The 16,741-nt window shown below is 38.2% G+C and overlaps 1 protein-coding gene across 1 annotated transcript in view; it reads right to left on the minus strand.

The window, feature by feature from the left end:
- COG3 (component of oligomeric golgi complex 3) overlaps nt 1-16,741 on the minus strand; it is a 90,279-nt gene that overhangs the window by 33,575 nt on the left and 39,963 nt on the right. Inside the window, exons 16-19 of the mRNA XM_037041736.1 lie at nt 16,075-16,164; nt 5,270-5,390; nt 2,832-2,920; nt 2,591-2,725 (exon numbers count right to left, since the gene is read on the minus strand). Coding sequence (XP_036897631.1) covers nt 2,591-2,725; nt 2,832-2,920; nt 5,270-5,390; nt 16,075-16,164 — 435 coding nt within the window. The remainder of the gene's footprint in view (nt 1-2,590; nt 2,726-2,831; nt 2,921-5,269; nt 5,391-16,074; nt 16,165-16,741) is intronic.

Genomic DNA, 16,741 nt, shown 5'->3' on the forward strand with positions numbered 1-16,741 from the left:
ATATCTCTATGAACGCTAGTGATTACAACATGTGCTTGTGCAAGTATGGGCACAGTTATGTATATTTGTCTCTGGCTCACTCTAGGCTCCATAAATAAAAGGGATGCTCAGTCCTCTACTAAATACGTTGACTGCAAACTCAATGAGAAGTAGTGAAGGACCAGGGGTGAAAAAGTAAAAATGAGGCAACTGATTTCTCAATGTCAATTAGAGGAGGGCCTTTCCCTCACCAATCCCACAGTGAGGGGAGAATAAAAGAGATGCATGAACAGCTTAGCCCTACATAGGTGCCCACCAGAGACATGTAGCATGTTCATTATATTTAATTGTATAGAAGAGCAGTTATATAATCAGACTTGGAATACATATTTTCTACATATGCCTCTAAATTTTAAAAAATTTCATAGCATCCAGTGTTCCAAAATGCACAATTGTACCATTCTACCAGATTTATCTACTTATGTAAGGTCAGCTTGGACAACTATATCAGTAAATTTTCATTCTGTTTATTTTTAAGGAAACTGTGCTTTTCTGGAAAAACTCTTTAATCCTAGATTTCATTATTGACTTGTTTCTACAGGAAGTTTCACTCTGCTGCTCTGTTACTGCAAAATATGCCTGCTACAGTGTGTCCAACCAATGCTAACGTGGATGCTCTCCCAAAATACAGGGTGGGGCAAAAGTAGGCTTACAGTTGTAAGTACACAAAACACAGAGGTTATTCTTGTATTATTATTTATTATTATATTATTTTTCCTATGAACAACTGTAAACCTACTTTTCTTCCACCTTGTACATACTATAATCTACAAGCTGGTTTTCCATCAGTAAAAACTATGATAACTAAATAATAAATTACAAAGTATCCATATTTGTACCATTTTTAAAAATTAAAATCTCGGAGAAAACATTTGTACCACCCTCTTCTAAAATTTATGTAGTAGGAAAAAATATATAAGCACACTCTAAATATTTGACATGAGTAGGCTAAAATCCACTAAACAATTAATACAATCTAATAACATTTCTGTACTTTTCTGATATTTTATTATTTTTAAAACTGATATATTCCACTTTCATCACAGGCTCCTGGTATTAGTACTGTTGGACCCAGCAACAAGTTACAAATGAACAATTTGCTTATCTCCCCAGTTAAGACTTAAATCAGTACATTTGAGAGAAAGGCCTAAGATATGTCTAATCTTTTAATAATGTCTTCTAATACAAGTCTAGACAAGCAGTAGAGGTTCAATAAATTAAAGTTAATTTCAAGACTTTTTAAACATCTTTATGAGAAAAGTCCTTAGTAACAACATGTAAATTTTTTTAAATGATTAGTTTGGAAAGTCAAAATAATTATGATCTGTATTTTTCTTGTTTTTTAAAGATTTTATTTATTTAGTTTTAAACAGTGGGCAAGGGAGGGAGAAAGTGAGGAATAGAGACATCAGTGCCTGGTTGCCTCTCACGCACCTCCTACTGGGGACTTGGTTTTAAAACCCAGGCATGTGGCCTGACTGGGAATCAAACCAGGAACCCTTTGGTTTGCAGACTGGTGCTCAGTCCACTGAGCCACACCAGCCACGGCCATGATCTGTACTTTCCATTGCTGGTGTTAGTTAATAAATTTTAGCTAGGAGGCAGAGATAGATAAGTATAAACTAATTTATCTGGTGATTACCAATGCAATGATATAAAATCTTCAATTTTTAATTATCCATACAAGTGAAAGGGAGAAATACCAGTATCATGTAAAACAAATAGGGATATACTTCACCAATTTAATTAATAGCCCTGATAAGCAGGGCTGTGACCAGGCAGGTCCTGATCCAGGAAAAGTGAGTCCCAGACCATAGGCAGATACACACTATGTGGGCAAACAGAACACAGGTGACCAGAGGACTGCTACAACTAGCTTTACTGTATTAGCATTCCTCTTAAAAACTAAACGCTCTACAAGCAATTTTTGCCTAAAAGTTCCAAACAAAAAGCTCCCATAAAAAAGAACTGAGGTGATTTCTTACATGAAATCACTAAGACCTGGGCTTATTATCTCTTTCTGCCAGAGTTTTTTGTTATGCTTTTTTACTTTTTCGATATTTTTATTTATTTAATTTTTTAGAGAAAGGAGAATGGAGGGAGAGAAACATCGGTGTACAAGACAAACACCGATTGGTTGCCTCCTGAATGCCCCCAACTGAAGGCCAGGCCTGCAATGTAAGCATGTGCCCTGACTAGGAAACTGGTGACCTTTGGGTTTGCAGGATGACACGGAACCCACTAAGCCACACTAGTCAGGGCAAGTTTTTGTCTTTTTTTTTAACCCTCACTGGAAGATATGTTTGTATTAATTTGAGAGAGAGTGAGACACACACACACACACACACACACACACACATTCATGTGAGTGAGAAACATCGATCAGTTGCCTCCCCTATGCGCGCAACCTTTTGTTGTATGACAACACTCCAACCAATTGACCCACCTGGCCAGATTTCTGCCAGAGTTTTCACAAGACAGTAATTAATGGAAAAGAAAATCTAGGCAAAAATTCAAAATCACTTTACCAAATATGCACTAAGGTCTATACCTTTGTTATGAACTCCTCCAGCTGCTCTACAAACTGCTTGGTCTGCTGCTGAATAAACTGCTCACAGGCCAATTTCAGATGACGGTCCACATCTTTTTTGGAGTCAAGAAAATGTTCTCTTATCTCAGGAGTACCCTAAAAAAGATGACAATTTCCTCCCATTTTTATATGCATAACAATTACCAGACAGGTATAGAATATAGTTTACCTCCCACCACCAATGAAAAGGATTTCTTCTCACCTCCAACAAGAACTCTATCAAGGCATTGTTGCTATTCAGCCTAAAAAATCTCGGAACAGTCATAGGGTTCAGGATTTTAAATGCTGCATCTGTGAAACAAAATTACTCATCCAATAAAAATGGACAGTTGCAACAGAAAAGCTGAGTCACTATTCCAGTGTGTTAAATATACTAGTTTTGTATTAGCACAAAGAACAGTTTCATTTCATCAACTCATCTCCATGACAGCAGTGAGATCTGTGCCAAGAGGGCCATGGCACCCAGTTATTTTCTAAAAGTAAGAACTGCAAAGTGACCACTAAATGTAATTATTCACTTATAGAAAAAAATAACAAATAATAATTGATACCTTAAAATTTCATGGTTTTACTTTTTTGCTAAATAGTTTTTTTTAATATTCATATACTTACCCAGTTTCTTTTGTTAAGATCCCAGCTGGCACAGAAATTTATTCATTTAAAGCAGAGTGTATAAACTAATGTGTCAGCCAGAAAGAAAACACCAAAAGGACATATTTACCCCTTAACCTCCAGACTAACTAGAATCTATGTAAGTTATTAACTGAGGTCTCATTGATGTTCAAATGCAATAAGATATAACATTAGTCATGAGAGGTTAGAACTGAAAAGTTAAGACGGCAAGTATCATTATGGATAGTCAGAAAAGCCCATTTCTTCACTTTGCTTTGCCTTGCCAGACTGGAGAAAACAAAGCATGCGAAGCTTTCAACCCTGGTTTTACCACAAAAGCACTTACTGCCCTGACCCTGATCTTATGAAAAAAGACCTCACTGTCAGATTCAGTGTTCTAAGTAAGGCTTTAGTTAGGACATGGCTCTTTGTTTTTGTTCCCCTTTCTACAAGATACTTGAAAGAGTGTCTACTACATATAGAATGAAGTCAGCACATAGTAAGATTACAGAGGATAATGTTTTAGGGAAAATATACTTGAAACCAGTATTTGCCAAAATTTTAGGTATTTCATTTTTTCACACCTCAGTGGAGCTATACTAGAACTTAACAGCAACAAATTATGAATTTTTTTAAATGAAAGAAAGTAGACCAGCCCTGTTTTATCCCATCAATAAAATAGAGGACTATCAGCACCTCGCATGCTTCCAGGGTAAGACCACCAGTCTCACATTCCACACTGAAAAGAAAGAAGAAAATCAACTAGAATGGTTAAAAGAGAGAAGCCTCTGATGAGAATGAACTCTAAAAGAAATTATGCATTCTCTCAGGTCAAAAGCCAGGAAATCCGGCTACTGTTAAAAACTAAGTATATGAGTAACACATAAGCTTCCTATCCAAATTCCAACAGAACCAAAAAGCATTCTCTGTGGTGGAAAGAAGAGAGCATTAGGAAGAGAAGAAGAGCAGAGTGTTTTCATATGACTGATGATGAGACCACATTGGCTCTCAGGTAAGTTACATCAAGTCTACTAATTTATAGTCACAGTCATTAGGGAACAACATAGTACCCCTGGAAATCCTCTATTTCGAGTTTCACTGAACCACAGAATACAGAAAATGTAATTTGAGTGACTATGAATTTTCTCAATTCTCCCAAGACATGAGATAGTTTCATTCATTACACAAATGAATGGCTTAAGTCATCAGAATTTGATTCTCTTGAAAATGATTAAATAAAGATAAGGTTTTAGATAATTCTGTTAAATACTTAAGAAAAATAAGGGGTATTTGTAGTATACTCTTCACTGTTTAAGATCAATATCTTAGAAAATAACTACTTTGATCTTTTCAAATCATTGCTTATTATTTGAGAGACAAATCATCAGAACAGATGAAGTATCTTTCCCAAGATGATCTTACATCTGTTACCAACTCAAAGACACTATCTATCTACATGATCACCTAACCACCAACATACTAATACACTTACATTCACCAAAACACCTTAAGTTTACAAAGCACTTTAACATACATTTTCATTCTTAATTGATCTTGATAACACCCATCCAAGATCAAACAAGAGCCAGGAAATGGTAAGCCAGGAATAGAGACAGACTTTTTCAGACTATAAAGTACTCTTCCCCTTTCACCCAGCTGGCTTCCTAAATTTTCATCAACTGACAAACTGAATGTTTAAAACCATCACAGCTGGCTAACACTGTAAGTAGTTGGTATGTTGATTTTTCATTTTTTAACTGGTTATGGTAATATGTGGCAGAGTCTAAGAGAGGTGATGCTATATTATAAATTGAAATGCTCCGATAAAGCTCCTTTCATAAAGAAAATATAGAAAGTTAGATGTAATAGGATGTTGACAGCTCAGTTTCGTAGGAACAAGTAACATGTTTAGCAGGCACAGCATGCAAAAAAAAATTGCAGATGAACATAAAATAAACCTGTAACCTGTGCTGACACATTTGGACAGGTCCAACACACCCAACTGTGCCAGCCAGGAAAATAAAGTACCTCTAGTTTTCTTGAGGTCCAGGGAAATTTCCTTAATGGTGAATTCAGTGTGAAATGGAGCAATTTGTTCACGAAGAATCAAAAGATGTTTTATTAAGAAAAGTTGTCCATCAATCTGAGTCTAAATGATAAGAAAGAAAAATGAATATTATCAAAGATTAAATATATGTATGAACATATAGAACACATACATTATTAATCAACATTAAGTTTACGATGCCTGAACTTTTTTACTCTTAACATAACTTTATGGCACCAACACTCCCTTTTGTTGTGAATTCTTCCCATATTATCCAGATTAGAATTATCTAAAAAAATCTTGCTTCAAACTCTTACTCACACTGTCACCTTAGTAAATCTAAGAAAGTAAATCAGACAAAGGTTGTAAAGCAACACAGAAAGAGAAGGCAAATCTACTTAAACTTGGTGCAAAAGCAGAAGACAGCATGCAGCCTAACATTGGCACAGAGAAGGAAGTAAAAGATCCTTTTCAAAGGATCATTTCAAATCATGCTCACTGTTCAAAGTGTGAGCATGACTCTGACTTCTCCATCCCTTCTGTAGTTTCTCTTGAGTAACACAGTTTTAGCTATTTGGTCAAAGTGGTTTCAAAATCCAGAATATCTCAAATATTTACATAAAAGTACAAAAGAAATCTCCAAATGTACCATTATTTAGGCTTACTATTTTGGATCGTCCTGCCAACAACAGAGCACTAGCCACTTACACCTCTGAGAGTCTCTGTATTGCCTTGTGCCCTCTCATGACCCATCCATAAGAGTCTTGTGATTTAAGCTTAGTTCTCAAAGCTCTGACCCAAACAGTGAATAATCATAACTCTCATTTTGGAAGAGTCTGTATATTAACAAGAACAAAGCTGTTTATTTGCTCCTTCTACCTTAAAAATATTTCTAGTGAAATTATACTACATTAGGAAAAGAATAAAAGGGCTATGAAACAAAGTGACTCCTCTCTGGCCTCTCCCTACCTTCTAAATAAACACATAATCAATATATAAGTGGCTGATGAAAACTAACTTTGCACTCTGGATCACAGAGCATTAGATAAGTAAGGAATGCTATACATTTGGAATACTCACTCTGCTTTTAAAAGAACTAGCAACTCCAATAGGCAAAACAGTATAACATAGATTCAATTTACTTTACTAAAGCTGTTGTAATCCAGCAAATAGTATCATTTCAGTTTACTGATATACTAGGTGTTCAATTTAAGTATGTAAGAACTATTTCTTGCCTTAAAAAAGCCTCTAAGACCTTGAGTAATTATTTTCATGGATCACTTTTTTAAATGTAGAGGAAGCATTTGAGATTAGTTTCCAGGCACTGTCATCAGTTTGGCTAAAATAAACACATACAAAAATTCTCTACAAGTTTGGACATTTTTACATCAACATCTATTTGATGTAGTCCACAGGATTTCAAAGTCCACCCAGGACCCTCTGTAGACCTAGACCCAGTGCTGGGTACATCATGCCCTGCCTAGTTCCCCACTTTGCACTGGCTGAACTTGGGTGAGTTTGTCCCAGAATTCTGGGCCTCCTTGCTTCAAGCAGCAGGCCATGACTTTATTTGAGCTGTTCTTAGAAACCATTCGAGGTGGATAATGGTTGAGATAACCCAGAGAAGGAGGGGAAAAATGGGTAACTGCTTTTAATCTCATCTATCTATCTATCACCATCTATCTATCTATTTATAGGAGAAGGGAGGGGGGAAGGGAGGGAGAAAGAGAGGGAGAGAAACATCAATGTGTGGTTGCTTCTCATGCGCCTCCTACTGGGGACCTGGGAAGCAACCCAGGCATGTGTCCTGACTGGGAATCAAACCCGAGACCCTTTGGTTCACAGGTCAACACTCAATCCACTGAGCCAGGGGTAATCTCAACTTTTTCATTGGATTGCTAACTGAGTATCTGAACAAAATCTTTCCTGGTTAAATGAATGACTGAACTCCCTTTAGTTCCAAAAGAGAAAGGGCACTTATTTCCTTAACCCAAATAGCCAATGGGGTGACAATGGTTGTTCAGATCCCCAAATTTGGGGTGGTGGAGATGGGTATCAGGAGTCATCCAGTACAGTAGTGTAGCTTATCCCAGAGATGCCAATGGAAGCCCTGGGGAGAAATGCAGGACACCCTGCAATGGGTTCAACCCGAGAGAGGAGACTGATACAGGGGCTTGTGCCTAAGAAAGAGTCCCTGTTATGGTGGCATCTGGTAAGCTCTCTCTGGCCCCTGATCAGAATATTCTTAGGTGACTAAGAAATTCTGTGGGTTTGCCTGAGAAAATTTCCTCTAAGGCAGTAATTTTGAACCTTTTTTATCTCATGGCACACATAATAAACTAATTACTAAAATTCTGCGGCACAAAAAATATATTTTTTGCCGACCAGACAAAAAATAGGTGTAATTTTGATTCATTTACACCAGATGGCTAATGTTGTGCTGGCTGTTCTCATTTTTTTATTTGACAATCTAAGGGAAGACAGGTCAGTACCTCTGACTAAATAGTCAGGTATTGCATGCTTTAAAAATTCTTGTGGCACACTGGTTGAAAATTGCTGCTCTAGAGCATAAAGCAGTCCTACAAGGATATTTACTGCATTTGACTCATACGGAAATGTGTACATAAGGACTGGCTTTTCCTAGAAAACAGACCTCAAAATTAACAAGGGAAATTATGCCTTTGAGACCACCAAGGCCCACAACAGTCAGCCTCCTGTTAATGCTAAGATAACCAAGATGAGAATCCTGTGATACTTCTAAATTCATCTTTTATGCACACAATTAGAAAAGAAACAGCTATAAAATAAGGAAGAAAGAAAAGCATATATTTAATTGGTTTCTTGCAGCTTCAAAAAAAGGACTTTCAAGGGAGTACCAAAAAAAAAAACCAAATTATCCTCTGGAGGGTGGGTCCCTTATACTACAAGCCTCCTTTGCTGAGTGTTCTAGGAGCCCATGTGTGTATCTGCAACAGTGGACCAGCTGGCACCATTGTGAGAGGGCGTTTCCAGCTTCAGTAAAATTTTTTTGAAGACTCTTTCAACGTGTTCGCCCATTTCATGATGAGTGACTATGTTGAGTGTTCAGTAGTTTTTGACCAAAAATGGCATGACCCTGGTGCCCCACCCTCCCTATTCACCCAATCCAGCCTTGAGTGACTTTTTTTTGTTTGTTTCCCTGGATAAAAAAAGTCCTCAAAGGGAAATGTTAAAGAGGTGAAACAAAAGCAACCGAATTACTAAAAGGCATCAAAATCAGTGAGCAGTGGAAAAAAATGTCTCAACAGGTGTACTGTATCAAATGGAGAGTACTTTGAAAGTGACTGAAGTTTAAACATGTAAAAATAAATACACAATTTTTTATAAATAAATTCTGGTTATTTTTGAGGCTCCCCTGTAAATGGATCAACCTATGAGGTTGTTTAGGTGTCAACTCAATCCTCTGACATATTAAAACTACCTGTCCTTTTTTAAAAAGGGGAAGGTCATTTGGATCTTATGTTGTCAAGGACAGCTACAAATTGTACATTTCTCCAAAACAAAATTTGGATCCAACTGTTCTCTATTTGTGTCTATGTATGTCTATATATCTATATGTTTACAACATATACTTGCATATGTTGTAAATATGAGATAATTTTCTACCTCTGGATGGTACTGTTAAAATAAATTTAAAGACAAGTGCTTGTAAGAATTATTTTAGAATTCTCAGAAATACAGAAATTAACTCAAATGCTTTTCAAATTCACAGGATCGAGGATTAATCCTTAATAAATAAAACTAGTCTGTTGGCTTACTTAAGCAAAATAGATATACCTTTATTTTACCTAAGTTTTACAAAATTAAATCCACATTCATAATTGACATTGATGTCTATGAAATGTTTCTAGAGGTTATAAAATAACCTCATAAATCTACCAAGCTAAAGAATTCAAATTGTTTTTTTCATTAGAAATTAAGGTTTTAATGGTTAAAATCTCAATATATGTAGGAATAATTTCATGGTATTCCAGAAGGGATCCTGCAACACCTCAAAAGGATTTGGTTTTTATGTTAAAATGCATAAGAAACATTGTAAAATAACTGATGAAAAGTTTCCAGGGTATATTATAAGGGTAAAGAATGACTAATATAAATAGTTGGGACTACAGGAAGCCCACAAAGGCAGCTTGGTTCTTTTCCTGTCTCCCTTGCAAACTCATTTTTTGGTTTTTACATTCCTTTATGCATCATAGTGCATTTAAACTGAACTTAGATGAAGGAACTTATGAACTGAACTCACGAACTTATGAACATTATTAAAAGAAGGTATCTTACACTATTGCCAAAGTCTGATAGAATCATTTACAGAAAATGCCAAGTTGGTAACTACTTCCTTTCACAGCAAACTCCCAGGAGACAAAGACTTCAGATATTTTTTTCTGCAAAGACCATCAAATAAAAGACATTCTCCAATCTCACTGGAGGAAACCTGATCAGGCACATAAGCACAAATGGACCTCCACCTTTGTCTCTGACACTTGCCACCGTCTACAACAACCATCAAAGACTCCTAGAGGATGAGCAGTTACTGACATCAGAGGTAGACATCCCAAGACATTGACAAGGCCTATGTACCTACTGACAGACATTGAAAACTGAATCCATTTTGCTTCTCATTATTTGTTTATTAATGATATTAGTTGTAATAATAGTTGTCCTTGTTCTTTGGGTTTCTATATATAATCCAACTGTTCATGACTACTGAACATGTATAACTGTTACTACCTTTTTCATGTCTTCTGCAAATGTTATATTATTGACAGATGCGAAATAAAGAAAAATAAAGATAACTTGGCAATTAGACAAAACTTGAACATGACAGTTCACAGGACAGAAATGATCCAGAGTGCTTTATTCACAATGAAGGCCAGAAGACCTGACAGCCTTCCATTTATTTACCTGCCCTTCCTTTTCAGGGGAAAATTCAGCCTCAACTCTGAGTCCCTTGATTACAGTATTGCCTCATCCCCACTGGTCAACAAGACAAGGTCAATACTGAGCATCCCTAGGAACAAGCCTTCCTAGTGCTGTGATAACACACTATCTGACCAAAATGTTGGTCATCAATGCATCCTCTTAATTGACATATAACCAAAACAAGGAACTGAGGATGAAAAAAGGGGTTCTATGTCTGATCATAAATTCCTAACCAGATAGGTCATGATGGGTAGTTATGTCCCAGGTCTACAACTTCTTTACAAAAAGGTTTATCTTTGCCTTAAGAAAGCCCTGTCCATGGTTACTGTGAATCTAGGTTAACACACCTCTAACATGCCTATTTTCAGACCACTCTATCTAAAACGTAAACACCCTCAAGACGCCAAATAGGACTTCCGACAAGATGGAGGCATAGGTGGAAACACTGTACCTTCTCCCACAACCAAGTTTGAATACAACAAAGGTTTGGAGAACAAAGACACAGCCAAAGAACAGAAAATTGAATTATACGGAAGTCCAACAACGACGAACCATTCAACCGGGACTGGTAAGAGGGGTGGAGCCAGCAGTGGAGCAGGGTCGGGCAGGAAAGATCCCCCGACACAGGCACGCAGGCAGCCTGGACCCAGTCGGGGTGCAGGGCAGACTGACCACAGTGGCACATTCGCACACAGTGGGACAGACCGTGCAGGCCCCAGTGACGGTGGCAGCTGCAGCCGCAGCGGCAGGAGGCAGCAGATGGGACCGCCATTGCTCCTCTTTGACCCTGCCCCCACATACAGCGTCACAACCCAGCAACTGGGTGGCCCTGCTCTGGTGAACAGGGGCTCCAATCCTGATACGTAACAGGCACAAACAGTCCAAAAGATGGCTCAAGAAAAACTCAAAGCCCCAGAGCCGATAACTCTAAGCGACCAGGAAATAGCCAGCCTCTCAGATGCACAGTTCAAAACACTGGTCACCAGGATGCTCACAGAACTGGTTGATTCTAGTCACAAATTAGGGGAACATAAGAAGGCTAAACTAATTGAAATGAAGGGAGATGTTCAGGAAACCAATAGTGATGGAAAGGAAACTGGGACTCAAATCAATGGAATGGACCAGAAGGAAGAACAAAACATCCAACCAGAAAAGAATGAAGAAATGAGAATTCAAAAACATGAGGAGAGGCTTAGGAACCTCCAGGACATCTTTAAACATTCCAACACCCAAATTATAGCAGTACCAGAAGGGGGAAAGAAACAGCCACGAGTGGAAAACTTATTTGAACAAATAATAAAGGAGAACTTCCCCAGTCTGGCAAAGGAAATAGACTTTCAGGAAATCCAGGAAGCTCAGAGACTCCCAAAGAAGTTGGACCCAAGAAGGAACACACCAAGGCACATCACAATTACATTAGCCAAGATTCAAATGAAGGACAGAATTCTAGAAGCAGCAAGAGATAAGGGGACAGTACTCCTACAAAGGAGTACCCATCAGACTGTCAGCGGATTTCTCAAAAGAGAACTTACAGGCAAGAAGGGGCTGGAAAGAAGTATTCCAAGTCATGAAATCCAAAGACCTACAGCCAAGATTGCTTTATCCAGCAAAGTTTTCATTTAGAATGGAAGGACAGATAAAGTGCTTCTCAGATAAGGTCAAGTTCAAGGAGTTCATCATCACCAAGCCCTTATTATATGAAATGCTAAAGGGACTTATATAAAAAAAAAGAAGATGAAAAATATTAACAGTGAAAGGACAGCAAACTCACAGTTTGCTGTGAGCTTAACTCACAGTTTGCTGTGAGTTTAACAACCACACCTAAAACAAAAGCAAACCAAGAGGACAGCTAGATCAGGAGTGGAACCATAGAAATGAAGAACACATGGAAGGTTAGCAACAGGGGAGTGGGAGGAGGAGAAGGGGGGAGAAGGTACAGAAAATAGCACAGACAGTAGGTAGAAAATAGATAGGGGGGAGGGCAAGAATAGTGGGGGAAATATAGAATCTAAAGAACTTGAGACACGTGGTTATAAACTAAGGGGGGGAGAATGGTGGGGGAGGGGCTGTGCAGGGTGGAGGGGAATGAAGAGGGGAACAGAACTGTAATGGTATAATCAATAAAATTATATTTAAAAATAATAAATAAATACATTTTTAAAAAAGAAGAAGAAGAAGAAGAAGAAAAAGAGGCCAAATAATCTTAACTATCTTGTAATCCAATTGACACCTATATCCCTTAGGTACACTCCTTAATTTCAAACACATAAAAGAAACCACAACTATTATTCTGCACAGCATTTGAAAAATTACTCCCTAACCTGTCATCAGTTTGTCTCAGAAAGAGCTGAAAGGTACACTGGCCAGAAGGGTCAATTAGGTGGAGTGTCATCCCGTACACTGAAAGGTTATTAGTTTGATCCCTAGTCAGGGTACACACCAAGGTTGTGGGTTCAACCTCCAATAGGGGTCCATATGACAGGCAACTATTAGATGTTTCTCTTTCTCCCTTTCTCAAATCAATAAACATATCATTGGGTGAGGTTTAAAGAAAAAAGGTGAAAGTCAAAAGTATACAAACTCAGCCATGAAAATAAATGATCACCAATGGTGACGAAATTGAGAGCTTCCTCATACATACGTAAACCCCTTATAATATGTAAGAAATAGATAAAAGAGGCAATGAGGGCAAAGACTGAATTATCAAAAGACTCTCCACTCCTACCTTAAAAAAAACAGTGGTACAAGAGGACCTAAGCATATCAACTATTTTTTTTTGGGGGGGGGGGACTAGTTCAGTTGTTTCTTTTTTAATTCTTATTTTTATTTAATTCTTGTTCAATTCTTGTAGTTTTCTGTCTTATATTCCCAGCATATCAACAATTTTTTAATTAGGACGATTCTTTTCCTCCTGATGATCTAAGAAATACATGCTCACTGAAGAAAATCTAGAAAATTAAATAAAAGTGTAGGGACATCCAGTGAAAATGGTGGCACAGGTAAACACAGCTCATCTCCTCACATGACCACATCAAAATTACAACTGAAGAACAATCATCACTTAGAACCATCAGGAATTAAGCTGAATGGAAGTCTGACAACTGTAGAATTAAAGAAACCACATCCGTCCAGACTGATAGGAGGGGCAGAGATATGGGACATGCTGGGCCCAAATCCATGTGTGGTGGATAAAATATAGGAGGAATATTTCAGTACAGGGGAGTCTCAAGCTCACACCAGGCACCCCATAACTTCTAGCTGCAAAATCCAGCACAGATTGCATCAGTAGAAAAAACTGCTGACATCCCAAGCAGTTCTTCATAAACAACCCCACACACACTTACAGACTCACTCCCATGGAGCTCAAGCACTGCAGTAGCAGCTTGAAAGGCAGCAGTGGCATACATTGAGGAACTGAAGCATTTGACATCCAGGTGAGAGAGAACTGGGGGATAGCTTTCTCCCCTCCTAGACAGAGAGGCGAGAGAGACCACTGCCCCTTGTCTGAACCCTTCTACCAAAGATCCGCAGAACCAGAAGGCGGGTGCCACATCAAAGACTCCATCGACCTTGTTAACACTGTTTGCCCTGCCTTGGAGATCCCCTGAGACTCTGTCCCACCCAACATGCCCTGGCTGGCACAGTTCAGTGGACTGAGCACCAGCCTTTGAACCAAAGGGTTGCCAGCACATGCTTGGGCTGTGGGCCAGGTCCCCAGTAGGGGGCACACAAGAGGCAACCACACATTGATGTTTCTCTCCCTCTCTTCTAACCTCCTTTCCCCTCTCTCTAAAAATAAAAAAAAAGAAAGAACTAAATAGCGAGAGAAAGAAACAGAGACAGAATCATAGATATGTAGGGCGTTTTCATAGTTGACAGATGGGAGGGGGTGTGGGGAATGGGTGAAGAGATGAGGGGATTAAGAAGTACAAATTGGTAGTTCCAGAACAGCCATTGGGATGTAAAGTAGAGTATAGGAAATGGAGTAGCCAAAGAACTTCTATACATGACTCATGGGCATGAACAATGGTGTTGGATTGCCTGGGGGGGTGCTGGATGGAGAGGGGGCAAACGGGGAAAAGATGAGACAACTGTAATGGCATAATCAAAAAATATAATAAAAAATAAATAAATATGTAGGCAAAAGGAAGAAAAATGATTCAGTCACCCAAAAGCTTTCAAAGTTACATTTTTCTTTTTCAAATCCTCACCTGAGAATATATTTATTAATTTGAGAGAGAAAGGAAGGGAAAGACAGAGAAATATCAGTTGTCTTCCATATGTGCCCCAACTGGGGATCGAACCTACAAACCTGGACATCTGCCCTGACCAGGAATTAAACCTGCAGTGTTTGGGATGATGCTCCAACCAACTTATCCACCCAGCCAGGACATCAATGTTACTTTTTTTAAATTTTTTATTTTATTTATTTATCTTTAGAGAGGAAAAGAAGGCGAGAAGGAGAGCAATATCAATGTATGGTTGCCTTTCGTGAGTCCCCTGCTGGGAACTGGCCTGCAACCCAGGCATGTGCCCTGACTGGGAACTGAACCGCGATCGTGTGGTTCACAGGCCCGCGCTCAATCCACTGAGCTACACCAGCCAGGGCTCAATGTTACATCTTTTAATGTATGTTTTCATTACATAGTTATGTATATTTTGCCTACTATAAAAAAGGAAAGTTCAACTTGAAAATAGTTTTTAAGCCCTGGCTGCTGTGGCTCAATGGATTGAGTGGCAGCCTGCAAACCAAAAAGTCACTAAGCAGGGTACATGCCTAAGTTGAAGGCCAGGTTCCCAGTTAGGGTCCTGTAAGATGCAATAGATGTTTCTCCCTTTCTTTCTCCCTCCCTGCCCCTCTCTCTTAAAATAAGTAAATAAAATCTTTAAAAAGTACTTTTTAAAATTTAAATCTGCTTTTCTATAACTTGACTTTCTATCTTCTTCTAAGCCCCATATCAAAATTATATTTCAACTCTCCATTCTATACAGAAGACCTAGTGGTCTTGAAAATTCCAAGATGGAATTTTTCCAGCAACAGGACCCAAAATTTTTTCGTAAAGTTTTTTTTTTTAATTTGTTTAAAGTCGTAAAGTCAGAAATAGTTTGTAAATCTGGAAATCCAGAAAGACTAACAAGGTTTGAACACTCCAAGCAGCGAAGAAATTTGGCCTGAAACAGGCCCACAGGCAGCAAGTATTTTCAGTGAAGCGTTAGCAGAGCAACACTTTCAACCATGCTGTAGTTCCAGGAAAAGAATCACAGGGGTCTTGGGAGAAGCACATGGCAGCAATATTCAGCCCCAGATCCCTTCCTGATTAAAAGCTGTAAGTCACAAAGTCATGGTAACTACTTCTAGTCATACAACCCATGGTGACAACTGCCAGTCCTCCAAAGTAACTGGCTTATTTCCTCAAAGTGAGGCCATTCAACTATTTTAAAAAATCATTGTATATTAAACAAAATTAGATTAAATGAAATTAAAACAAAACATCATAGTAAGGATGATTATAATTTGCTATGTTTCCTTGAGATCCCTGTTTTGAGATTCCAAGGAAATAGCAGTCCAATACCTTCCCTACTTGCTAAGGTTATAACAAGAAAATTTTCCCCTATATAATTTATAACCTAATTATTATTTCTGGTACTTTAGCAAACTTAGCACTACAGTGAAATCCTAGCTTCTCTCAAAGGGCCTCAAAATCAAGTCATTAAACAAACAAATCCTATTGCTAAAATGGCTTTAAATTTTTGTGCCTATAAATAAATAACTATACTCCACAACATTATTATAAGTAACAAGATTTCATGTGACACTTTATCAAACCTTGTTTTTACTGATAGATTCTGATGCTCCAAGTAACGACTGAATGCAGGCAGATAAGGCTTCCTGTGATAATCCTTGGAACACTGCCCTCTGGTGAAATAAAGAGAAACATCACCCTGTAACACTTCACAAACCAAAAAAAAAGGTCATAGGTTGAGTACAGGGACTGACTTCTTGCCCTCATCCATTGGATTAATTTATGTTAGTGGCAATATTCCTCCTGGAATTTCCTATTCCATTACAATCTGTCTACACTAATACATAGTTTCATAATTTGCATCTCTCAAACCACTCAAGGACCCTTTAATAATACTTCCTGAGCACTCATCTCATGCCAAAACTTTGTGCTAGATGCTAGGACAGTGGTGGGTAGACAAGGCTAATATATTCTGACCTCATAAAGCTCTTACTCCAATAAGATCTCATGCTGGAGGCTGTTTTTTAGATATATAAAACCAATTTTAAAACAAACCCTCAGTAAATCCACTTCTAAAAATGTATTCCAAGTAATTAGTCAGTAGTATATAAGACTCATCAATGTGGCTCTTAATCCCAGTACTATTTATAACATAAAAAAACTGGAAATAAAATGTTCAGTGATGAAGGGGATATGTTGGGAACCATACTGCCTGGTTTCAGGAGCTGTAACCCGCCATGACTAAAGCTG

This window comes from Sturnira hondurensis, unplaced genomic scaffold (genome assembly GCF_014824575.4).
Source record: "Sturnira hondurensis isolate 20B ecotype Veracruz unplaced genomic scaffold, ASM1482457v3 Scaffold0000549, whole genome shotgun sequence".
NCBI lineage: Eukaryota > Metazoa > Chordata > Mammalia > Chiroptera > Phyllostomidae > Sturnira > Sturnira hondurensis.